This window comes from Merops nubicus, unplaced genomic scaffold, assembly GCF_000691845.1.
Source record: "Merops nubicus isolate BGI_N331 unplaced genomic scaffold, ASM69184v1 scaffold15216, whole genome shotgun sequence".
NCBI classification, from domain to species: domain Eukaryota; kingdom Metazoa; phylum Chordata; class Aves; order Coraciiformes; family Meropidae; genus Merops; species Merops nubicus.
Window position 1 is genome coordinate 9,563 of NW_008617048.1, and position 26,299 is coordinate 35,861.

The 26,299-nt window shown below is 38.1% G+C and overlaps 1 protein-coding gene across 1 annotated transcript in view; it reads right to left on the reverse strand.

Annotated features, from left to right (window-relative positions):
* Positions 1-14,747: 14,747 nt before the first annotated feature.
* GRM5 (glutamate receptor, metabotropic 5) overlaps positions 14,748-26,299 on the reverse strand; it is a gene marked incomplete at its 5' end in the record, with an annotated part of 25,392 nt that continues 13,840 nt past the window's right edge. Inside the window, 3 exons of the mRNA XM_008943023.1 lie at positions 14,748-15,570; positions 22,614-22,775; positions 24,354-24,449. Coding sequence (XP_008941271.1) covers positions 14,748-15,570; positions 22,614-22,775; positions 24,354-24,449 — 1,081 coding nt within the window. The remainder of the gene's footprint in view (positions 15,571-22,613; positions 22,776-24,353; positions 24,450-26,299) is intronic.

The following is a 26,299-nucleotide window of genomic DNA, read 5'->3' on the forward strand; positions in this document are numbered from 1 at the left end:
TATGTTTGCATTAAGACCACAGTATTTGTTCAGTTGTGAAAGGGTCATAGCAGTTTTTTCAGTGCATGTACAAAACCAATCAACCCCAAACCTGTCCTTTCTATAACAGAAAAAAAAGGACTGACATAACAAATATTTGTGGGAAGGAATGGCTAAAAGGAGATGAAAGGGGGAGATAGTAGCTGCTGATCATGAGATAGCATTTTTTGGAAGACTTTAGCTGTATTCCTTTGCCAAGTTTAAATGGTCAGCTCTAGAAATGCATATTGGGAAAAAAACAACTCCTTTAGTGGGGCATTCAGTAATAATTTTTGGCTCTCTCCAAGCAACCAAGAAAAAACCCCAAGTCTTATTGATTTATTTGGGTTAGAGAAAACAAAATACATTAAGGATGCTGCCTAGAATTTGGGATTTATTAAATTCTTCTTCATAGCCTTTGTAGAGAATTCTTGGGAAATAGCTTTCTATAGTATCTCGTTAAAGGTTTAATTCAAACACAGAGGAATTGCTGAAGTTAAGGATCATCTGAGCAAAGTAATAAGGCATAAAAGGGAATCCAGCAGGTTGGAATGAAGTGTATCACCTGAACATTTACTGATATTTATAGCTTTCTATACTCCGTAATGTTTCTGGATTTTATTTCATTTTTAGATCTCTTGGTTTATAGCTTTTCATTTTCTTCATCCTTATGAAGTGAGTTCAGGGAAGAAATAATAGGATTATCTCTGGTGTGACAAGACATTAAAATCCACAGAGCTGACAGCCAGTACCATTCTTGCTCCACCAAAGGAATTTCTGACATTAGGAAGTAGGGTGTGCTAGACAAGAGAATAAAGTGCTTAAATAACCCTGTTTGGAAATAAAACCCTCAGGAAGAGGTTTGAGAAGATATTCTTCCTTACAGGCTCTTTTTGCAAATACTTTAAGTGGCAGTTGAGATGGGAAATGTAGAAATAACAAAGCTAAGGTTCTGGCTGTAAGATTTATTGCACTGGGTCTGAATATCTGGCTGCAGAACCTAGGCTGAATGAAGCTGTGCTAAGAAAGTAGGATGGATGAGAGGGTTTCAGACCTTTTAAGCTGACCATTAAATCTTTCCCATAACAGAAAAAGACTGTCTTTTTACAAGTTGTAGGGATAATGAGCTCTAAATCCAACAGAGTGTGAGGTATGAGGGGTAGTTCACAGAATGTGTTTGGGGTCAGCCTTTAATTATCCACCATGAGTTGACCTCAGTTTAATACACTGCATAAAAAGCTATTGTTGTCTTCTCTTCACTCGAACTTCGCCATGCTAACTGTATTACCTCAAAAAAAATTTTTGTTATAATTTTTAGAATAGGAAACACAGCCAATGAAATTAGAAAGGCAGAAGTTATGTACCACATTTTATTCATAATTTCCCCCCCCCATGTTTTGAACTGTTTTACAGTGGATCAAAATTCTTTCTTTTAGCACTCATTAACGTAGAACTTGGTTCCTCTTTGTCAATTTATTTTTTGACTTTCTGTAATGTGAATATTTAAAGACAGACAATTTTGTTTAGTTTAAGGGAATACTAGGAAGAAGGGAATTTGGTTGTGTTGTTTTTGGAGGTGGACTCTCTTCTACCACTCAGCTTGCTGAGTTACAATGTTTTGGCTGATACACAGCTGACTGTGCATCTGCTTTAAGCTTGTGGAAAAGAAAGACAAAAAGTCTAGAGTGTAAAGTTCAAGGAAGAATACATGAAAAAATAAATGTTACCATGAAGTTACATCAGGCCATCAATATGCATGAATTTGGGTGATCATGGACAGCTGACTCAGTAACTGTGTGTTGATACAATGATGAAGAGATCTCTGAAAGAAATGAACTAAAACCCATTGTCATCTCTGTCTTTATGATTGTGACATTTTTAGTGAGACAAAAATGCTAAATTAATACTGTAACAATTTAGTAAATTTACCACTTTGCCATAAGGGATCCACTTTTTGTATATCTCTACTTCTCATACAAAAATATTTATTATAAAAAACTATTCAGATAAAATATGGATACAGCTAGTCACCAAAAATTCCAAACTCAATTGTTATACATAGCATCACAGTTGCTTTGAATATCAGAGATCTTACTATTTTCTGTTGAGTCTAAATTTACAGGTAGCAAAGAGAAATGTTTGAAGAATTAAACCATGTTATACAAACCATAATTACATTTGGCCTATTCTGTTGACTTCTGTTTTGATGTGTGAGAGAAGGAAAAAATCTAGTCTTATTTCCTTGTTAGGATATCATTTGAGCTGACATGCTGCAGAAACATAGCAGCAGAGGTACTGAACTGCTCTAGAAAGAAGGTATAAAGAGAAACAGGAAAACAAAGGTAATGGACAATTGCAGTATTTTTACTGCTGTTCAGTGTTAATCATAAATAATCAAATATAGTGTTTGCATAAATGGCAACTTTAGAGAACAAAATGTGCTATGAGAAAGAGCAGCCTTTATTGTTTACTGAAGGCTCCATAAAATGCCAGCTTGACCAGTTGTTTACCAAACCCTAGAATGCAAAAATCATGTAGAATAAACAAAAAGTACATGTTTATTAGCACATCAATGAGTATTGGGAATGAACGGTGTTTAACTCAGCTAAATCCCCTTCCACTTCCTGATAATGTCATTAAAAACATTGTTGTCACTGAGGAGAATGAGATTTAACTGTTGGACTGGGGTTTGATGTCCAACAGCAGCTGTGGCAAAATCTTCTTGTGGCTGGGTTTGAATACTGGTTTGGAGCTCTTCCCTTCTTCCCCACAGGACAGACAAAGTGAGAGTTAAAATTTGTTAAATTCAGGAAGATCTTTACCACAACGTGACAATTCCATTCAGTTTTGAGCTAATTGTGTTTGCATCTTAGTGTTCCAACCTGATTTTTTTTTTTTATGTTTCAGGCTTGAATAAATCCTAAAGCAAAGAATGTGACTTTATATCTAGTCTATCCTAGAAAATTTAAGATTAATGGGAACATTTTCTGGCTCTTAGACTGACTGTCATGATGTGGCCTTTGACTATTCTAGTGAACTTGTTCTCCCAGTAAACTAGCTTTGTAACAAAGGTAAAAGATACAGTGCAGAGCAAACCACACTATTAGTCCAGCTCTTCTCAGGAGTGGACAGAGTCTGCAGAAAATTACCCCTCTTCACTTGTTCCTAGTCAGGAACATTGCCCCTGCTGATGCATATGGGCTGTTACCAGCTCCAACACAAATAGGGTTAACAATAAACTTTAGACTTACTGGTCAAGTAATTCTGTGGATTAATTCCCATTGGCTTAACTGGAACTAGGATTTTTTTGGGGGGATTTAGTTTAGAAATAGCCAGTACGGACAGTATAATACAAAATTACCAGAGATTGATTAAAATAATAAAAGTAAAAAGTTTTAGGAGGTTTTTAGTGGAATTCAGGTACAATGGTTTTTGTAGATAACCTCTTGAGGAAAATTCAAGGCCAAGAAATTACCAAAAATTATCAAATAAAGAAGCTAGGAAAACAAATGCTAATTAACCATAGCTGCACATTCTTGGGCAAACCTGCTATGGAAAGATTTTAAGAAAAAACAAACACAGCAAGTATTTCACTGCCAGTGACTCTGAAAACATCCCCAGACTCTGATCTGTTACACACTCAGAAGTCTCATTCACACTCATCACCAGTATTTTTGGTGAAATTATTCAGGATTGTTATTGCTGTAATATGAGTCTTTTTTTTTTTTACCTTGTTTGGTAAAACATATGAGATATTTTGCTTCGTTCAACTGACTGCATGTTCCATCTTGGCCAGTGTTCACTCAGTGCTTGTATCTCCCAATCTATTTTGAAGACAGCTGCTATCAATGCAGTATGAGACGATCGAACATCCCCTGTTGGTTGTCATGTTGTGAATTTGTTTTCTGCTTGGGGTAGTGAAAGGATAATGAAGGAATTAAATCTCTATCCCATGGTCTGTCATCAGCAGATAACTGAGGAATAATAGAGCAAAAGGCAATTTCTGTATTTCCATGTAATCCATCACAGCAGATTTGGCCTCTTCTATGCAATCCTATATGATTTCTTTCCTTTCCTTTGACGTGCAACCTCTTTTAGCAAATCTACAGGCAAAGTTTTGCTGCGTGACACAAGAAATGTGCACCTTTTGAACCAAATTCAACCTGCTGGTGTCCAGAGAGCTCCCTTTTATTTCTGTGGGTGTTTACAGCAGATGTGACTTCTCTATACCTGTGTTCAACTATGGATTTTCATCTGTGGTTAGGGGGGTTTTAATTCATGGGAGCCATACACATCTTGTTATGTATTGGCTATCATCGTGCTTTTACCCAGCCTGAACAGATGCTGTTTGCTGTTGGAGCAGCAGTACAACCAAGAAGTCTGGTATACTGCAACCTAATGAAGTCATCATTCCAAGCCTCCCAGGGGATTTTGGAAGACAGCTGGGATAAACTGTAAGTGGCACAAGCCAAGGCACTTTATTATATTGCTTTAAGATGAAGCTTGGTGAAGCCTGCTGTTTGGCTGAATGCTTTCTGACATTTGGCATTCATATATGGGCAATGCTTGCCAGCCTTATCTTCTCAAAGAAGAATGTGGCAAGTCTTTGTGTTTTCAACATTGCTGCACTGACTTGATGCCAGATTTTGCTATGGCAGTTATCTAACTGTACAACATTGTTCTGGTCATAAAATAACGAAGAAAAAGAAGAGGTAATGGGACAAGTTAATCTTGGAGGGACTACTGGCATCTCACATAGATTACAGGTTGTGGTAGGATTCCAGCATGACACTGGCTTGGAAATCCAGCGACATTATTTGATCGTTATAGCATTTCTCTCCTGCTCTTTAATGCTCTCCCATACACAGTCTGTTTCATGGCAATATGGTACTTGGTCTCATGGTTACTCTTCTAGTAATATCTCAGTAAGCACTTTTAATAGTCATGAATTTTTGGTTTTGGTGTCCTTTTCCGTATTCCGTACATATTCCATATGCTACTTCTTTCTACATAGATATAGGACACCATCTTTCCATATTTTACCTTGTTAGCAGTTAATTTGTAAGCTAGTTAATGTCACCTTAGTTATGAACATCCTGTAGCATTTTTTTGTCCCCGGAAGCCAGTCTTGTCCTCTGAGCCTTAGACTGAGATTCTTAGGAGTCCATGTCCTCTTTGCATCATTTTCTCTAGATTCATCAGTGATGTGTCTATAATTAATTAAATGTGAGTCGGAAGTGGTTCTTAAGCTGAGATGCAACTGACATCCTTGTTGCTTACACATTTAAGTGCATTCATAATTGAAGCTCTGGAGTGCTTCAGGAGTTGCTCAGGCACAGGGTGCTCTGGAGAGGAGACACAGGATCTGGGAACTGGGCCAAGCATCAGCTGTGTAATACACTGCATACATCTTGTGACAAGCACTTGATCTACTCCTTACCTTATTAAAAAAAAGCACAAATCAGAAATCTCACTCTTTTCATATATCTGTGAAGGTATATATGTTCACAACCTACTTGGGAAAGCCCAGGCATCACTTATCCATGAAGCTTTTAATTTACTGATCTTTGGGAAGGAGTTAAATATTCTAAATTATGTGAAGGGAAGTTTTGAATCCCTGCTACAAAAGCATAGTGAACAAGAATGAGGGTTGACTTGTTTTAGCCAAAAAAACCCAACCCAACCCAATCCAAACCAAAAAACAAGACCCTAAAAAACAACCCCTAAATTGTAAGACTTGGCTTACAAGCAGACAGATAAAAGCACATGGTGGTTTTAAGCTGAAGTTCCTTGAAAAAAATGTAAATAAATCACAAATTTTTCCATATATGTGAAAGAAACCTAGTGTAATTCTTGAACAGACACAAAAGCAGATTGCAGTTCTTAACATTCAAGCCTTGCTCATTCCTAGAAGGATGAGAGAAGGAAAGGAGTGTGAAGGAAAGTCCACATATTAGAAAGCCATGAACTTGCTATCTACTGTTGTCATGTTCTGCGTCCCTTAAGGACACTTTTTGCCTATTCCTGTTTCGTGACCTAGGCACCTGAAATAGGGTGGACAAGGTTAGGAGAGGCTTTTGAAAAATGCAAACTTCTAGACTGAAAGCAGTGATTTTAAAATTTTATTTGTTTGGGTTTTGTCGTGGTGGTTTGTTTGGTTTGGTTTGGTTTTTTTTTTTTTGTTTTTTTGTTTTTTGTTTTTGTTTTTGTTTGTTTGGGGGGGTGTTGTTTTTTAATTATTTTTTTTTTTTGGTAGGAACATAACAACACTGGCAGTAAGGTTTCTATGGCATCATATGGAATTTATGGGCCAAACATTAAAGAATGATCATACTCCAGAGGGGCAGAGAAATTAGACTCTAAACTTTCCAAGAAATTGAGCATTTGATTTTCTCACCACCAAGTGTCCTGATATTTCTGAAGGCATATAATGGAATTGTACTCCTCTCATTTTATGTAAACACTAATTAGTGATTGAATATGGGATGGGTTTTATTAGTTAATTAGTTTCTGAAGGTCATCATACTGTGGTATTAGAAGCCAGGAAGAGAACACAACTAAGAGATGGTGACAGCTCATGGCATTATTTAATTTTTCTTGCAAACACAAAAATTTAGATCCAGTGTTCCAGGGAATACTTAAAAAAAAGTTATTTCACAATGAAACAGGCTATTGTGCATTGTTTTCAAAATCCCTGTCTCTGAAGTGCAGTGTAATGACACCGATTCTTTTGCTAAAACTTTCTTCACCTAACGCAGCATATTTCAATGAAACAACTGCCATGGAACTCTGCACTGAAAGAATTTGCTTTGACATGTGGTTCAAAGGCACTTTACCTACCATTGTGTTATGAAATTCTTCCCCTTAATTCTTCAACAGAAAAATAACAAACAACAAATCGTTAGTCTCTCTGGAGATATGTTTAAGAAAATAGTGTGTATGATAGTATTTTATCTGAGGGCTGCAGTTCACATTCTGCTCTTCACTGCATGCAGTGCAATTATTCCAGGTTCATGCCAGTCTAATAAGAAAATATTTTGAAATGGGATGGAGAGATTTCTAAATAGGAATAGGTTTTTGTGTGTGTGTGTATGTGCATTTGTGACTTTTTTTTTTTTTTCTGTTTAACAGAGAAACTAAAACAAAACCTATTGGTGGAAAACTGAATGTATCCAGACTTGAATGTATCCAGACTTGATGTAAGACTCTGGTTTGTAGTGATGACAATGGCAGAAAACTAGAAACCAAATTATTGAAGGATATAGAGTATTTTCTTAGATGTTATGTTTGCAATTCCCTATTAGATGGAAACCTGCAATGGCAGGAGTAATGTGCTTTCTTAAAACAGCTATAAGAACAATCCTTTGACATATGAATTCTCCACTGAACATCTTTTTTCTGTTGTTCAAGACTGGATTATTACACTATTTCCTCTTGACCTGAAAATCCATATGTGCCTTATCAATGAGACTGCGTTTGTTTTGCAAGAGAAAGATCAGACTATACTAGAATGGTACTTAAGTAGTGTTTATGAATGTAAAGTTAATAGTTTCAAACAACAGAGAGATGGAAAGATTATTTTTGAAGAGTTTGTTTACAGGCACACCTGCTTGCAAAAAAATGAACCTAAAATGTAAGTATTTCAGAGGAAAAAAAAATCCAATTTTCAGTCATATCACAGAATTTTTTTAATACTGTTCAAAAAGTACCTGACTCTACATAAACACCAACTATAACATGATGTAGACAATCGAGAAACAAGCAAATGTTTTTTTTTCAATGCTAAAATAAATTACATCTGTACAGGTAGAAAGCGAAATGAAAGCTGATAAAAATGTTAAATTTTATGAAAAATCATTTTTAGTTCACATCAAAATAATAACTTTACATTCTCTATTTTTAATAGTATAAGCAGCAACAACATAAAAAAGAACAAACGCTCACATAATGTTTGAAACCAGTTGTTCATAAGTTATTAGCAAATTAAGAAAAATAATTACAAGCACTTGTAGCCCACACAAATCTTTTAGAATTGGCACCGTCTCTCTAAAACATCTATATTCTATATAGATTTCTAATTACAAATACCACCAGCAGCTGCCATATAATCCTATTAGTACATGTAATATACATAGTATATTTGTTCCCATTTGGCAGATTGGAGTGACTTGATTATTGTTTGTTTGTACTGTCATTACTCAGATGAGAAAAAACCAGCCATATACAACAATTCATCACTTAGATATATTTTTCACTTACCTTTATGCTTTACTGGTCTTTTTTCCTTTTTACAGAATAAAATTGTAAGTGGCAATTGCAGAGACTTGAGCAGAGGGCATAATAATAAACCACAGCAAAAAAAAAAAAAGTATATTCAGATAATTCAACTAAAGTCTTTAATACATGCAGTGCACAGTGAAATGGATAGCAGATGAATAATTTTCCTGTTCATGGAAAGTATTGACTTCCTTTTATGAGATTCATGAAACTGCCAGAAAATTGTGACCCATTTCTTATTTTTGGACATGTTCTTTCACATCCCTTCAGACATTTAGTCAAAGTACAATTTCCCCATTAGATTAACTGTTAAGTAGCAATGATAGAAAAGAATGGTGGAAAGGTACTACTCACCGAGCCTATCAAGTTGCTTCAAGAATGAACCTAATAAAATACATCTGCTGTTTGATTCAAAAGAAAGTTGGAAGGACATCCTGTCATTATTCTCTGCTGACACAAATAACCAAGACTTGGTTGGCCACTATCGAACTTTGATTTTCTTTACACGGATATTAGTCTGAAGTGATTCCATTGACCTCAATAGGTTAAGGGCAAATGCCAGTAAAGAACATAATTTAAAGTTTTGCAGTGTAGCATCTATTTTTTTGTATGTTACTTGGCTCTAGTGTGGAGGCTGGAACCTTTTGTTAAATGTCTAACCTTACTGTGAAGTTTGTGAGAAGAGTCAGGTGCTCAGGAAAGCAATGCAACAGGGAAACACTTGAGCCAGTATGGAAATGCAATGCATAGAAAATACTAATTTTCAACTGGGACCCATTTCTGGACATAGATAGAATTTTTGTTTCAAAGATGGACAGCCTTTGTAAAAGATGCCTGGAGGAAAATTAAATGAGTCCCATTTTTTTTTCTGCAGTCTCAGAGAAGTGGGTACCTCAATTTTAATTACTTCACCTATCCCAGAAGACTCAGACTCTCCTTTCCATGGAGGCGTCTGAGAACTCCAGGTGGAAGACAAGATGGTTGCAGATAGAGAGGTAAGGAAGGGCACATCCACCCCTCCTGTCACTAAAGCACTTTTCAGGGAATTAAGGGTTTCTTTTATCCAATACATAGCACAGAAAAATACTGTCTCCACTGTGTAGTTAAAATACTCACCTGGTTCCTGCTCCCAAGATTTTTAAAGTATTTTATATTAATTGGTCACATACCATCCCTAATTATAGTGTCCTGCCAGGGTGTTGAGTAGCTGTTCCTTTTCTGTTCTGGAACTCTTGAATTTGTTTCTATCTTGTGAAGTTACCTTAGTGAGATGAACAGGGGATGCCTCAACACTGAGTGGCTAGAGCACTTTCCAGACAGGAGGAAGATCTCAATCACCTCGGGCAATGGTAGGGTCTGAATCTACATCTCTTGCCATCTGCTTGACTGCTCTAACATCAAGGCTATTATAAAACCAGCAAGCATAACCAGACCCAGAGCCATAAAACAAAGGACTATTTCTACTCCATTTTGTAGGGAGTATGATCCTGTTAGTCTAGGTGCTGTGTACTGTGTACTCAGTCATGGCATATACAGGGATTTAATCTAGGAACCATTGCATTCTGCATCCCTGATGGGTTTTATCATGAGTTAGCAGCAAAAAATCCTTAGGTGCAACAGGACAAGGGCTAATAGTTTTAGTGTAAAAGAGGGTAGATTTAGACTAGATATAAGGAAGACATTTTTTACAATGAGGGTGGTAAAACTCTGCACAGGTTGCCCAGAGAGATGGTAGAAGCCCTATCCCTGGAAACATTCAAGGCTGGGTTGGATGGTGCTCTGAGCAACCTGATCTAAAGATGTCCCTGCTCACTGCAGATGGGTTGGGCTAGATGACCTTTAAAGGTCCCTTCCAACTCAAAACATTCTACATTCTATGTCAAGATCAGGGTAGTCATGAGCATTTGCAGACATACAATGCTAGATGCTTGAGTAAGATGGCAGTTGAATAGTGGTTTTAAAAATTAGTTTTAAATGTAGATAGTAAATTCTGCTGAAATCCTAACTTTAGATATCAAAGTCCTGTTTTGGGTCAGCCTTTACACTTGTCTCTGATACAATAAAAAAGTCATCGTTACATTATTAATCGTGAGCAAAGAGCTCTGATTTCCCTAAGGACCTGCCATTTTTTGTGTGCTGTCTGTTGCTGTTGTATTTCTTCTCTCAACTCACAATATATTAAGCAGAAGAGCAAAGTTGCACACTTTCCTCTACAGAATTTACAACCACACCTATGCAGTTTTCAGTCTGGTCTTGGCCTCTCTAAAGAAAACATCCCAGTTGAACTCCACTATCATCCATAATCAGAATTATGCATTGGATTTCCCATTTACTCTCTTTGGAGATATTATTCTTCCAGTTTTGATCACAAAGTTTTCCTTTTGCAAACATAGCAACTGAATAAACATTAAAGCAAGCTAACTTTTTTTTTTTTCTTTTAAAACTTGTAACAGTTAATTTTAATTAGCATTTGACTTCTAATTCACTTTTGTAGCTGGAAATCGGTGGAAGAAGCCAGCACCTTATGATCAGTCAGGCTCCCATGAAACACCAGCTTTGTGGACCGTAGTCTAAAAAACTCTGGTCTAAGGTATCTGTATGAGTCTAGGCACCAAATGTTCAGATAGAAGTACAAGGAAGCACATCTCCAAGTCATGCAATTATTTGTCAGAGCCAATTAAAAAATACAGTTCTTCTTCAATATTGCTAATGCTTCTTCCCAGCTGGCCTGCCAGAGTGGTTCATTTTATTTCCAATCACAGATTCCAGAGGTAGCTACACCTTCACTCTTCAGGGTTGGCCTCAAGCACAAAAGAAACAAGTGATTTTCCAAGATCCCTGTGGTCAAGAAAGACAATAGTTTCAACTCCTTTAATCCCCTTTCTGGCAGCAGCACTATATTGGAAGGCAAATTCAAGCCATTCAGTTGGTACTTACACATTCTTTAGTTAGATTAGAAAGTGTTCATGATTATAACCTTTGCTTTTATTTCTGAAAAACCCTGCCATTATAACTTTATGTCCTAAACATACTAGCACACAAGCAGCGTAATGAAATAATAATATCTGTCATTCATAATTTTCTTTTTTCTTTTTTCTTGTGTCAACTCTACCGGCTTCTATCAAAGGACTTTCTTGTGTTGCAAATCTCCCACTGGGCTCCTTTGGATTACTACTGCAACAATTACATTATTGATATCTTTTTCACCAAAGACTTTTCCTCCCTTTGTTTAAATATAAACATAACATACAAGGTGACATTGGTACATTCCAGTCTGTACATTTAAAATGGATTCTGCCTTCCTTAAATACTATTAAGGCTGATCTATCTTTCTTTAAAGACAGACTGACAACAGGGAGGTACAATCTCAGCAGGTTCCATCCATGGTTTCTTGTGCAATTAAAATTTCTGCTGTGGCTGATATACAAAAGAGTCCTCCCAAAGTGAGAGTAAGCAAAAGTGTTTAAAATTTGGTTGTGTCACATTAGGGGGTCAGCCTCTTAAAACATGTATTCAGGTGTTAGATTGAGGGGTTTGTGTGTTGGTGTGTGCATGCATGCACACATGCATACATATGTCATCTTGGCAATATATATGGAAGTTGTCAAGAAGCTCTGAGCAATAACTATGGCCAGGATTATGCAGAATTGCAATCTGAGAGCAGAAGAGGTATATTTATGCTGAGTCATGGTTTGACAGTTTTTATTTCTCACTCCTTTTTACTAATTTTTATTTTTAAGAAAAGATTTTTATGTCTGTCTGTATAATACTTATCTATGCTGTTGATTATTTCACAGTGCAGTAAAGCCCACAGATTTTCACAGGAATGCATTAATACCAAGTGTCCATCAACATAAGATAAGTCTACAGAAATGGAAACCTAGAGGCTAAAGAAAGATCAATGTGGAGAATGTTCTAGTAAGGACATTGGTCAACAGCTTGAAGTATAAGAGAACAGACAGTAATAGAATCTTTTTGAAATTCATATTAACTACCTCAGTACACTCTGTAGCAAAACAATATTGCACTGATGGGGAACATACATTATCATATAAATCTTCCATGAACAACATTTAAGCATTAAAGCAGTCTAGACTCTCTAAATGAGAACATTTGTGTCACAGACTGGTTGGACATACCCTTGCCTTAAGTATGGGTTGTAACCTGTGAAAGAAGACACTTTCTCCTAAAGACATGAGCAGCTAGAGAATTATGAGACGTGCCAGTACTGTGAACCAGGAGGGTAAAACTAAGCTCTGGTCTGGGAACCGTACGGCTGCACAGAACTGAGTCTGCACTAGGCAGTTGTGCAAGGAGGCAAGAACTACATATAGGCATAGCTAGTAAACGACTGTACCTGGCAAAATATGCATGCCCACAGACTGCTATTGGATAACGCTGCCTTGCGCAGGATGTCCAGAGTCACTGGAATATCTCTGTGAGGTCCTAGCCTCGATTCAGGCATCTATTACATTTTTTAAAAATGTTGTTGAGCTGAAAATTGGGGTACAGCACATAACGGTGAAACTAATTTACCAAAGGAATAGAAGATGCGTTTTGCTAAAGTGTGTGAATGTGCTTTCACCTTTTTTTTTGTTGTTTGTTTTCTTGATCAAATATTTATTATTTTGGAATGGGGGAGAAAAATGGGGTGTGAATTTTGCATGCAAAATATTTGTTATATTCAAAGAAATAAGATCTAAATGTTTTGAAAATGAAACATAGCAGCCTTATTTCAAGGCTCCCTTCCATGTGGCTGTCTTCTATATAAGGCTACATCAACTCAACTTTGAATTGAAGTACATAATTCACCACTTCATACTATCCTTAAATAAAATAATACAAACCCATAAAAGTTTGGCACCTGAGGACAGCTATGTCATGAAAGAGAGAGCCAATACAGTGTGCGTTTAGGGCCTGACTTAACAAGTTCTATGCAACTACACCTATCAAAAGTTATTTAGCTTCTATTCAAACTTTAAAACTCTTCCCTGCCTGTATTAAAAAAGTGCTGTGACAATATGAAGTGCACTAAACTGTACTAACAATATAGGAAAAAAATATGAGGAATCCCTGTGCTTCCTCTGTGAGTTGCTAAGAAACAAAGAAAGACTCTGTTGGTTCATATCTCATTAGGTCTTCTCTGTTTTAACCTTTGCTTTGTATTGCTTTGAAAGTACTTTTTTCTTTGTCACAGTTCATAGCTGCAAGGCATCAGCAGCTAAATAAAGTTAAAATTGTTGCTTATTAAAGAGTAGCAATTCACCTCTAATCAGATTTTGACACAGGTATTTTTTTTATCCTATATATGAATTATGTTTATGACAATCTTTCCCTTGACAGTTAGCGTTCATCATGATCCAGATTGGTCTCCTAGAGTTCTGTCTTTCAAAGTATGGAGAAAATTGTTAGGGTGTTCACCTGTTCTTTACAAGCAAAGACCATGAGCCTAAATAAGTATTTTAACTGGTATGTTAGCATAAGAATATCCTTAAAAATATCTTAATTTCAGTGGGAAGTGCAGCTATAATAGAGCTTGGTAGTGCTGCTAGAAAGAGAATATTCACCTCAACAACTTGCCCTGATAAGGGAATTACAAAACAGTACTCCAGAAAATATTTTTTGCTACTTCATTATTAGTTGGCAACATGGTGAAATAGTCAGGAAATCTTCCGTGGGTTCTGTTGCTGTGAAGGTGAATCCAATGTTAACAAATCGAATTTCTGATACTGATAGAAGAGAATTTCATAAACAAACGTGTAGATTGTGAAGTCACTTGTAAAGCCCTCCATATTGCAGTCACTTGCTGCAAAGCCTCAACTTAGTGTTATCCACGTGTAACGTATCACGGACACAATATGCTTCAGCAAAAAGTTCTGTAGTTACTGAACATACATTACTGCTTTTTGAGATCTTCGTAGAAAAAAAAAAAATAAAAGAAAGAAAGCTTGACAGATTGGTCCCAGATTTGAGTCTGTTAGAAAATGTACATTCAATGTTTGGTCTTCTATTCTTGATAAAAGATCAAGGTTCACTTCTGGGTAAGGAATCAGAGTAAACAAACAAACCACTGTACAGTTGTTTACAATCTTGTTTCCCCCCTGCCCTATATAATGTACACACAGTTCATTGTAATACTAAAGCAAAGCACTTGGTATGTAACTGATTTAACAGACTCCTTATAAGCCCTCAAAAATAGATTCAGTGTTTCTGAAAAGCCCATGTTTTTTTAAGGCCACGATAATCTGCCAAGAGTCATTTTGTCTTTAAAACAGCATAATTAATCTGATGTTTCCATTTCTCAAGTAATTCCTCTTCTTCTTCTCCATTTCTCACAAGATGACCCAATGCTTTTCACTCTATCTGCGTAAACACTGGAGATCTTGAAGGCTTGGCTGTCCCCTCACTACTTGCTTGTAGTTGTTGAGATCCAACATTGTCTTGAACTACATTCACAGCGAAGAAGAACTTTGAGTATAATCTCTGATGAGGAGAGTGTCATACTTTGGGGAGGATGGGATACAGAGAGCTGATTCAGAAACGGGAGAGCTGGGAGATGCACTTCCAGAATCGATAGAGTCTCTAAAAGGAGAAGGAGGAGTTAAAGCTACCAACTCCTCAAGATCTTGCTTGGCTGATGGGCCCTCTGAAGTGCCTTCTTTGACGCTGCCATTTGAAGGTTTCCTAGTTGACTGTGAAGCGCCATTGACTTCAATGGCAGGAAGCGGTTGGATCTCTGCAAGCGTGGTCATTGTAGTAGGGAGCTGGATTTCCCGTGGAATCAGGTATGAAGAGCAGAGAGGAGTGGCCACCATTGTCCCTGGACTGGCCGTTGAAAGCATCATCGAGTTCAGCTCACTGATATTGGCGGTAAAGCGAGTAACCACGCTACTGATCTGCTCCATGAGGGAGCCTTGAGAGGAGCTACTTCGCTGAGGAGGCTCTGACTGGAAGGTAGGAGCATCGTCTTCTGTTCGGCTAACGGAGGCAGTTCTGTGGCTCAGGGTGCTGATAGGCGAGGGACTCTGCGGTTGGTACTGAGCTGGATATTGCTCTTCTGCTTCTGAAACCTCATAAAGTGTTTTGGCACTGGCCTCGGGAAACGTAGCACTGCTACTGTGTCGGCTACTATCTGTGCTTTTAGAAAAAGGCTTGATCACTGCAGTTTGATTTGGGTTCTCTTTTTTGTTGATGTGGACTGACAACCGCTGCCAAAGGTGTGCTCCTCTGCTGCTTTTCTCATTCTGGGCCCAGGAAACTGATTTCCCATTAGAGCTGTAAACAGAAATGACATAAGAACGTAACTTGCATCCAAGCTGAAAATGTAAACACTGTACCTATAGCATGGGTATGTGGTGTCCCAGAGCTAGTATTCAGCATAAAGCTGTATCTGCATCTGTATCTGCATATATATCTACCTATTACAATGCATCTACATCTCTCATTTATACCTTTATGTTGTAGGAAAACAAGCAGAGTCTGTCAGGTCATTTCACAGGCTGTTTGTGCATCTGGCCTACTCTGGGCTAGTTCGTGGCCACTCTTGGCCCCTCTGTTGACCTTGGGACATAGCTAGTGTCCATCTTGGGGAAGAGAGCAGCTTGATGGTTTTGCTTCTGTTGGATTGGTGTCAGGAAGGGGGACCGTGGGACTGCAAGATACAGGGAGGAGTAAGGAGGAAGCAGATGCTTGAAGGGAATAGATGAGAGACCTGGAGTGGCTGGGCTACATGGGACAGGTATTCAGGCTGGCCTGGGAGCAGTCAGTGGTAAGGAGCTTGGTGTATGCAGGACAGTGGTCACGGATTCATGGTATGAGGCAGGGAGTGTAGATTGGGAGCTGGAGCAGCATGGTCTATGATGGCTGGGGAAAAAAAAAAAAAAAAAATCAGTTTATATTCCAGTACTTGAAAGTACTGGTGTGATGTGAAGAAAAGGGCTATACAGGTTGTGGGTGGAGAGACGCCTCTTCTTCATCAAGGTACTTGGTAAGTTAGCCATCAGTAGCTTAAAAAACAAATTGTTTTTAATTCCAGGTCAGCTCACAGAATAAAACTACATTACTAGAGGAAAGAAATAATGGACAAGCTATACAAGCAGCTCTTCATGGTTTGGAAACAGCAATAAACACTTTGCACCACTGTCCTGCCAATTGAATCCCTTTAGGGTAATTTCTGTTCTGATCCCATCATACCCTGCTCTTTGTCAGTTTCTTATTTTTCTCCTCTTGCTACCTAAGAAAATCCAGCTGTAGCAGTTATAAACACATAGTATGAAAACACTCCTTTCCTTTTCCACCCTCCTTAGGCTGATGAGCTGGTGTTTACACACACATTAACCTATAGTTCTTGAGATTAAGAAAGACCATTAGAAATGTTAGCTGAAACAGACAATGACTCTGAAATGATGTCAACAGGAAAAACATAGTCTCCACATACAGATAAGCATGATTTATATAAAAAATGTAACATAACTTTAAACAATTTATTTAGTTTTCCAAAGCATTTGCTACGACCATGTAGGATTTTTGGAAAGACAACCACATTGGAGACCCTGGCACAGTATCACAAATGTGTTGGTTGGTTGTTTGCCTTTTATGCCTGAAATAGATACACTCACGTTAGCCTGCAGTGTAACAGTTTGCAAGACACACAGTTTACTAAACACAGATGACTTTATACCAGCTTTCATGTGGAGGCTTGCCACACACTATCAGTTTAATAGCTCTTCCAGTCATCTAAAAAAAAAAAATTATGCTGAATGTAAACAAAATCTTCTTGTGGATTCACATCCCCGATCACATTACATGGAATTATGATGGATCATGTAACACAACATATGCAAACGGCTTTCTCCTTCAAAAGCAGCATGACAGAATCTAGTAGACAAACACAACATAAACCAGTGGGTGTTTTAAGAGAAGCTAGACTGGGAGGTGGTATATATGGGTATATCAGGGTACACCTCTTTGCTGCAGTGATCACCAGGATGTTGTCTGGATCCTGGAAGTTAACTTCTATGCACCTACCTCCAAAATGCTAGGCAGAACATCTGGTGGCTTGTAATTTGCTCTTCAGACAGTGCCTTCCTTTTGCTGTACCTCAATCAGAGCAAGAAGGAAAACTAAAATCTAACCTGTAGCACTGATCACTTTGACTCTTTGCATCTCTGTGGATGCAATTCTGAGCTGAGCAGGTGCTGGGACTAATGTATTCCGAGGAAAACTGTTGCTTTGAGGATTGTGTACTCCTCTAGCTAGAACATGTAGTGGTTGTTGAGAGCCGTTTGAGAGCCCTATCTCCTAGGTTATGCTGAGTCCTGAGCTCAGTGGGAGCTTGGTGCTAGCAGCACAAGCATTTGGATCCTTTGGCAGGTGAGATCTTGCCTCTAGTTCTGCTATGATGACCATGAGACCTCCTCCCAGCTCCTGCTGAGTATGAGCTGGATCAGGAAGCAAGGTGACCTGGCACTTTTAACTCTGATCTGACAGAAAGAGATGGCCTAGTTCCAGTCCTGGATGTCCTCCCTGGTGGAGTCTCTTAATTTCTGCTGAGTTCAGAGCTCAGAGGGATCTGTGACAGACCTGCCTGTCACAGAGGTAAAAGAAATGCCATTAAGATGAGTGAATTAACATGATTAGCCAATGCAAAAAGGAATGCTTGCCCAAAGAAAGAGGTATATTCTAGCACCCTTCCTGAAGTCAAGCCCTGGTTTAGTATACATGTCCAAGCCCTATGGCTTTAAGTGGGTACATAAAGCATTACATGCATGTAGACATTTTTGGTTGACTGTAGGTCAGACTGTAAGAGATTGTGAAGGGAACATGTCACTCCCTCTCTGTTACTGTTCAGGAGACAATAGTTAAGGAGAGGTGGGAGGCTGAGGAGTGTGGGGAAAGGAAAAGGGTGAAATCTGGGGCTGTGTCCAGCCTTTGGCAAGGACAGCTGAGAGTTAAATCTTCAGTGGAGCAACTGTCACCAGCATCCCTGAATCCCAGCTTGGTCTGGGGTCAGATTTGACTGATGAACCCATTTGCTGCCTTTCCACTGTGCCCAAGGGTACTCAAGCTGGATGTGTATATCTTCTCATGGAGATCCTACGGCTCTAAAGGAGACCCAGTAGCTCTTTGATGTAAATTTTGTGCAAAAGCCTCAAATACTCGAGTGTTATTCATTGCAGATTCCTTGATCTAAAAATTTGAGTAGGAAGCAAGAAGCAATTTATCACCTAGGAATGAATCCTATACTTACGATTGTAGTAGTTTGCCCAGCAATAATTGGAATTGTTATCTCAGAAATGTATCACCCACCTGATCATGCTGCACCTACTTGCTACAAAGTCAACACTGGACTGAGATGTACAGTCATTTATCACCTCTGAAAGGAGCACCACTTGTTTTCTATGACTGGTATGAAGCTGGGTTATGGGTAAATTGCAGTGACAGTACTTTAAGATCCTGCTCTAACTGCATCTTGCTACTCTCTCAACTGGAAGCCATTGCAATGCATGCAATTTAAAAATAGAGAAATAAAGATAGATCAGAGACACTGACTATGATGCCTACTAATGGAATTGTCTACATTTTTTATACCCAGCCCTGCTTGACCCTTTAATGATGGGAAACTTTAGGTCAGTGAAATTTTAGAGTTTTCTTGCAATCAGATTTTGGCTTCCTCATATAAGAACAGTAGAATTACACTTTTGAGCTCCCAAAGGAATCCCACTATTACATTTGGGTGAATACATGCCTTTCTAACCTGCTCTGCTTTCTGCTAGCACAATGTACTGAGCAGAGCAGAGCAGAGTACAGGTCACATCAGTAGAAGAGCAAACTCTGATTTGTGACATAATTTTCAGACCAAAAAATATTATCAAAATACTTTCTATTTGGTAGAACAATAGCTTTTGGGTGGCACTTTTTTTTTTTTTTTTCCATTTCCTTCATTAAAGGTTAATTCAGTTCAGCTTTATGTACAAGAGGAATGTCCTCAGAATCAGTCATATTAATTGTTTCTCCAGTCTCTTCACTAAAAGCTGCTTTGATTTTGACAGCTAGGCTTTTCCCCAACCCACTAGACCTATTATGATATAATATGTATAAGAAATGAAAGTGGTATAGATGAGAGAGCTTTTGAAGTCTCTGATATTTCAAATATTTCCTCTACGGTTGTCCACTTGCTGACAGAATAACAATTAGTATTTTCATTAATAGCCTGAAGTAGCTAAAATTAATTCTGATTGTGAGTGCCTAGGTACTAATATTGGGACAGTTACTGAAAGCATGTGTGATTTGAAAATAAGTCACTTATTCTCTTGTTAATATCTTTAAATGAAATAGGAAAATCAGTTTAAGATGATGGGATTCATTGCTTTCTAAGAAAGCTTGGAATGCTGCATAGTATTGTTCACCAGTGGGAACTGGAATGCAAGGGGAATCAATAGAGATTAATACAAAACTTTAAAGGAATTTTTGTTCTTTATCATGTACCAATATCAGTATCTGATTCCAGATTTGAAGTGATACAACTGAAAACAGATACTGGACAATAACTTAATAGAAACCTGTATGATCTGCTTGCAATCTGTCCTCACATGAATATAATGAGTGGTTCAAAATTCTTTAATTTATAATTCCATGCATGCAAGTTCATATTTCAGAACACTGGTCTGAATTTTGTTGAGCTATAATGAGCAGCAAAGTTATGCTTAGATGTTTCAATGGCTGAAGTAGAGTGTTGCATTCAATTTCAAAAAAATATCCTGGTTTTTGAGAAGGTGACATAGTTAAGTTATTGATCCAACACTGTGCAGAACAAACCTGTTTCTTAAAGATGGTCTTCTCCTCTCTTTAAGGAAGAAGTTCTTCTGTCTTGTCCACAGAAGCAGGTGGCAATTGCAAGCAGGATAAACTTCTATACCTAGTCCACAGAACTATCTGCCAAAGAGTTGCCCTTTTAGAGTCCACTGGTGAAACATTATTAGACTCAATGATATACTTACTTTGCCTGAAATGGATTGGTGTGCTGTCAGTAGATTTAATTAAAAACTGACTCTTCATAATGGGTGATGTCAGTGTGTGCCTGTGATGCATGCAAGCACAGGCACATGTGCATTCTGTTTCTCTAGTCTTATCACTTGAGCCAATCTCAGATCAATGTATATTTTGCTTGTAGTGACCCAAGTTCTTCATCCTTGGCAGAATGGAAGTGCCTTGCAACATGTTAAAACCACTGAAATGAAACAAGTCGTTGAAGTGGTGAACTCCAGTATACCTGTATGGAGAAGTCATTATTTCTCCTGGGATTGCAGGACAACCTAGATGATTGGCTAAAACTGAATGCAGAACCTTAAGGTGGCTAAACTAGGTCAGTTCTACCACTGTAATGGTTGGTGGTGTTGCTGTTCCTCTGATTTTAAATAGCTTTTAAGGAAACCTCTACACACCCATATAATTGTTTCCCTGGGTGAAAACCAATTCTGCCACACACAAATAACCTCCTAGCAATATATCACTCAAGTCATTTAGCCTAAATTATTCCCATCTTGCTTGTTCAATGGAGGTAAATAACAAGGAAACGCAAAAGATGAATGATACAGGGCAAAAATTAATTTTGACCTGTCCTGAGCTCTAAACAGCATATTTTGCAATTATTTTGCTAACAGAGCTGTTTTCTGTTAACAGCAGCAGGGACAGTTATTTATATTACTCCATGAACTGTAATCTGTTAAAACCTCTCCTCATTAAAATCACAGCTGACATTTAATTATGAAGGACTTTAATGTTTAAGGATGAAAGCAACTACAAAGTGAGAGAGAGCTGATGGGCAGAAACTTTGCCAGTCACCTCCCAGTGCAGCCACCAGCGACACTAATGCTGGCAGCTGTTTCAGCAACATGCCTGGTTAGAACGGGAAATGAAGTGTCTGGTAAAATGAATGAAGCATTTCTAGGATGCCTGATGCCATGATCCAAAATGCACACCCAATTTTGATACCTGGTGTAACATCTTTCCTCTATTGCTGCGACCTCATTGTAATTGTTAATTAATGCAGCTAGTGCTGGGTTTCACTTCTCATCTGAGAAACATCACTTCAAGCATCTCTGCTACACTGGAGCATCCTACTCTCAGGATGGAGAGAGGACAATGCCACCTCTTGAACTCTGAGTTCTGCTTCCTGATACACAAAGCTTTCAGATGCTTTCAACATTGCTTAGTCAACATGTTTATTCATTTTGTTTTCATTGATAATTTGCTAAAGGTATGAAATGGAAACTGGGAAAAATAGGTACCATGAGTTTTACCTGAATTAAGAAGCACAAGCAGTGCACAAGGAAGGAAAAAAAAAAAAAAAAGTTTTAACTCTCCCAGTTGTATCTCTAGAGTCAAGGGTTGATTTTAATTCTATCCTTTGCAAAGAGCATACAATTGGAGAAATTTCAGGTGTCTGGCATACCTGATAAATAATTACAGAGGTATTTACGCCTATGGGACTTACCAGCAGAAAAGTTACTCTCGTGAATTATTAAGCAGCTCCTTATTCATTGCATTTAATCAAATCAGAATTAGAATTGTGATGCAAGAAACAAAAAAAAAAACCCAAACAAAACAAAAAGATGTGATGCCTGCTTTGTGAAAGCCTTATAAAATATCCCATTCCACAACTGATTTTATCAGCTATGTGTGGATGATGCTTACAGGTGATGCAGGATGTAGTAACTTCTCTTAATTAGAAATAGCCTTACAAATGATCCTATAGTGTACCCATTACTGCTATTTTAATGTCATTTTTCATCCTGAAAAATCTCGAGCCATTTGTAAAACCAAGGTGCAGAGATAGTCAGGCCCTGATGTGAAAAATATCTGCACTAGGGTTGGAACACAAAAATAACATTGCACAAAGGATCTGAGAAAATGAGATGAGTAATACAGCCCAGCATGAAATTGCACAGCATTTTTGAGACTGCAAGGATGTGAGTGTGATTTGGTCAGTATCATGGGACCTCTTCATCCCGTGGGATGCGGACATTGTTTCATTATTCAGAAATGGTCAGATTGCGGTCTCTGTCCTTTTCTGTCTGCATTTCAGCCCAATGACTTCTATCACTGATCTGATAATTAATGAGACAGGAGAATGGTACCTACTTTCCTTTCTGCAGCATCTACTTTCTCCCTGGGAGATTCCTAGGCTATTCAGTGCCAACTCTGCTTAGCTCATGAAATTTGACAAGGACCACTGGCCAGGACACTCTGGCTGGAGACAACAAAACACAGCCATCAAATGCAATTGCATTCTCTGTTAAGCAGAAGGTGTTCTTAACTGTTTGAGTAGGTCTTGCAGCTGACAGTCTTGCTGTGGAACTATTAGACTGACACAGTTTCCAGTCTTTTCGACTGTTAGGGCATCCTCTTTAACAGGAACCTTTTTCTCCTCTCTACTTGACTCAGATCGATTACAGTCTGGAATGGAAATAGATTCTTCACTGTGAAGATATAAAATATAAAAAAGAAGTTTTTCAGGTGTATATATATGGCCAGGCAAAACAGAGCCGAACACTGTACAAGAAAATACAGTTGATACGGTAGTTTGACATTTACATGGACTTTTCTGCTCTTCAAAATCTTATATAGTGACCCCAGATAGCTTTTAAATGAAGAATAAATATCACTGAGAACTATGCAATGTAGGAAAAAAAAAAGCCAAACAACACACAGACAAGAAACAGAATCCCAGCTGACAAAAGAGAACAGGCGTGTGTAAATTTAGTACATCATTCAGCGATGGATGTTCCTGATGTTACTTAAACAGCAGGAGACCCCCAGGTGTGTGATATGTGGTGTTATAGTTGATAGCCTTATGCACATGAGTGAATATTAGTGCACCCAAGGGGGTCACAACACTGTGCAAGTGTTTCACTAAACATCCTCCTGCAATGATAAAATTCACCTGTGATCTAACACTTGGGAAGAATAAAGGTAGAATTTGGTTGTGCTGTGCTCTAAGGTTACATTTTTAAAATACCTTCCAGGGGTCAATAAGGAATGAGTAGATGTTTTAATAAATGGTAGTCAAAATGCTTCTAACTTGCAGTAGAATGTAATAGAATGATACAATGCTTATTAAGAGTATTGTTTAATGAAAGATTTATAACTGTCTGTGACACATGCAGCTTATTCATTTATTAATCGAGATGTCTGGAGAAATAGATTTTCTGTCCTAAGGGAGAGTTCAACATTTGGAAATCTGACTGGACTCAAAATGAGATAAATAGCTGAAATTTCCAAGTATTTCACAGAATTAAATAGTTTGAAATGTTTCCATACAGAAACATTAAAATGGCCATATTGTTAATGAATTCATCCTGTTAAGGTTGAAAAACTGTGTTATTTGATGTTCATTAAAGTTGTAACATTGCTGTATGTCATGCAATATACAGTGGCCAAAACAAAATCGAAAATAAATATATGAATTAAAGGGAGAAAGTTAGGAAAAAGATGTTCTGAACTGTATTTAAAATTAATTTGAAACCTTTCCTTCAAATTGCTGTGAACCTCAGTACTTTCCCATGAGATATTTTGTTTGAGAAGAACCAACATTTTCATATTGAAAATGGTTTTATCGATCAGTATTTCTATACTCTTTCTAAAAGCTCTTTTGATTAGACCTAAAGTAAACCCTATTATGTAGTGGGACCAGCATTCCGGAGTAGTTCTGGAGCTGCTTACTCCAAGTTTGAACACTGTCTCTCTTCAACTGCTCTACTGGCTTAAAGAGTTAGTTGTAAGTTTTCTCCTCCCCAAAGCACCATATTACAACAACATCACACAGGACACGTGGTTGGATCACTTGAATGAATATGGTGCAGGGTTCTTTGGTGGTCAGATGGAACACAGAGATCAGTAGTGGCTATGTGTTTTCTTTTTTCTTTTTCTTTTGTAAACGTACTATATGGGATGCACAGGAATTACAGACAGAGGATCTGGCCTGGCATTGTCCCAGGTCTGCTCCTCTTGTTCACAGACATGTCACACTGCCCTAAGGACACTTGCTGTTTGCTTACCTGGTCATTGTAGCTCTCCCACCATTCCCCATACTCCCTTTTGGGGTGAAACACTCTATTTCCGACTTGGGCGGGGCCAGTCTCCTGCCTTTGTACCTAATAAATCACGACAACAACAGGAGCAAACAGAAAGAAGTGATTGTGTGCTTAGCTTTCTGTGACAGCTGCTGTGCAAAGGGCCATGCACATGAATGGTACTGTGGCAGTGGTGGGGATGGTGCAAACCTGCTGTGGGAGTGGTGGAATAACTGCATAAAAGTCCAGACCTGTGCTAAAGCAAACAGGGCTATACAGGAGAAGTGCTCACCATTTTCTTTTATATATATGTATATAGGAGGAGCTAAAAAATTCTACAAAACAAATAACATGCTAATCTTTTGCCTTTAATTTTCTTTTTCATTTGTGTTTTACCAAAATGGTTGACTAAACACTTTAAGGGGAAAAAAACATTTACATTAAGGATCAGTAAGAAATCAGCTGGTGGCCACGTTCTCAATCCTAACTTAAACTTATTGTCTGATCCTCCATCTCTGTAACACTTACTCTTCTGCTTCTCAAAGCAAACACCAAGGTAGTTGATTGTTTAGTTAAAGTTTGGGTGGGCTCACACTTCATGTTGTGAATGTGCTTTCCTGTCTCCATAATGAACAGAGGGAGACCAGCTGACTTGCTTAGATGCAGTCATAAAGCCAAGAGGAATCAACCCCAGTCCTAGTCCTGTGCAATACTATGAATGTTTTAACATTCATGTAAACATCCATGTTTACACTTGGATGAAATATTCACTTGGATAAGTAGTTTAATACTTGATGATGTAATTAATTGCTGGATAGGATACCAGGATAAGACCTGGGCATTGTTTGCTCTCTGAGCACTTAACTGGGAGGTAAGCATTGAAAGGTCTTGTGCTGGCTCTCTTTCCAGTGGTGAATTTCACCCTAATCATACAAATTCTTTTGTTAGGTGTTGAAATACCTTTTTAAATGCTTTAATAACACTTGGACAATATGTCTTATGAAAGTGTTTGTGCTAACTCATTCCCACACGCTATGACCTGTGTTATGGGAATTTAACATACTTTCGTGGGGACACTTGTATGCTTTAACATTGCTAACATTACAGAATTAATGACTTATTTATTTCTTGTCCATTAACTGATCTAGATAGCAAAAGACGTCTTAAAGAGAACAACCCTGTAAAAGAGGAATAACCTGAGTACACACAAAGTGAGGCTGAACCTTGGGTGCAGTTGTGGTAGACCCTCAGGAGACCCTCAGAGGCAGTGTATATTGCATAAATAACTGAAGAAGCAGCTTAGTGAATCTAAGCGTGAACCGGAGACAGTAAAATGAGATGTGCTCAGTGCAGAGAAGTCCTTTCATTTACAAATTATAACCTTGCTGAAGGGAGGAACAACAAGAGTTTTGCAGACTGGCTATCAAGGTTTTGAGGCAATCCAGAGTGAGGTATGTGCAGTGCTTCCTGATAGGCATGAAGCTTGTGCAGGACACATACATATTAAATGGAAGTTGATTCCTAGAGCAGAGGAAAAATTGGAGTGGCTTAGAGAATAGATAAATTCACTGAAAATACAAAGGAAGTCAAACTGGATCATACGAATTCATTTGGGATAGCCAGAGGGAAGGAGCAAAGAATGTGTAGAAACTTCAGAGGAGAGAAAAGGAAATAAAGTTGAGGTGAAGGTGTTAGACATCAAAGAAAGCAGAGTTTAGGAAGAGCAGGAAGGAAACACAGTTATGTTTAGACCTGATAACCAAAAGAGATACTGTGTGCACAGCAAGACAGAAGAAAAAGTCAAGACTAAAAGAAGGAATCTGGATGCTAAATACTCACAATAAGCTGAATACTAAAAAGTGGCCAACAAAAGGAAACAAGAAGCAAGTATCCTTGGCAGCTCCTGAAGAATGCCCAGTACGGATGCGTGT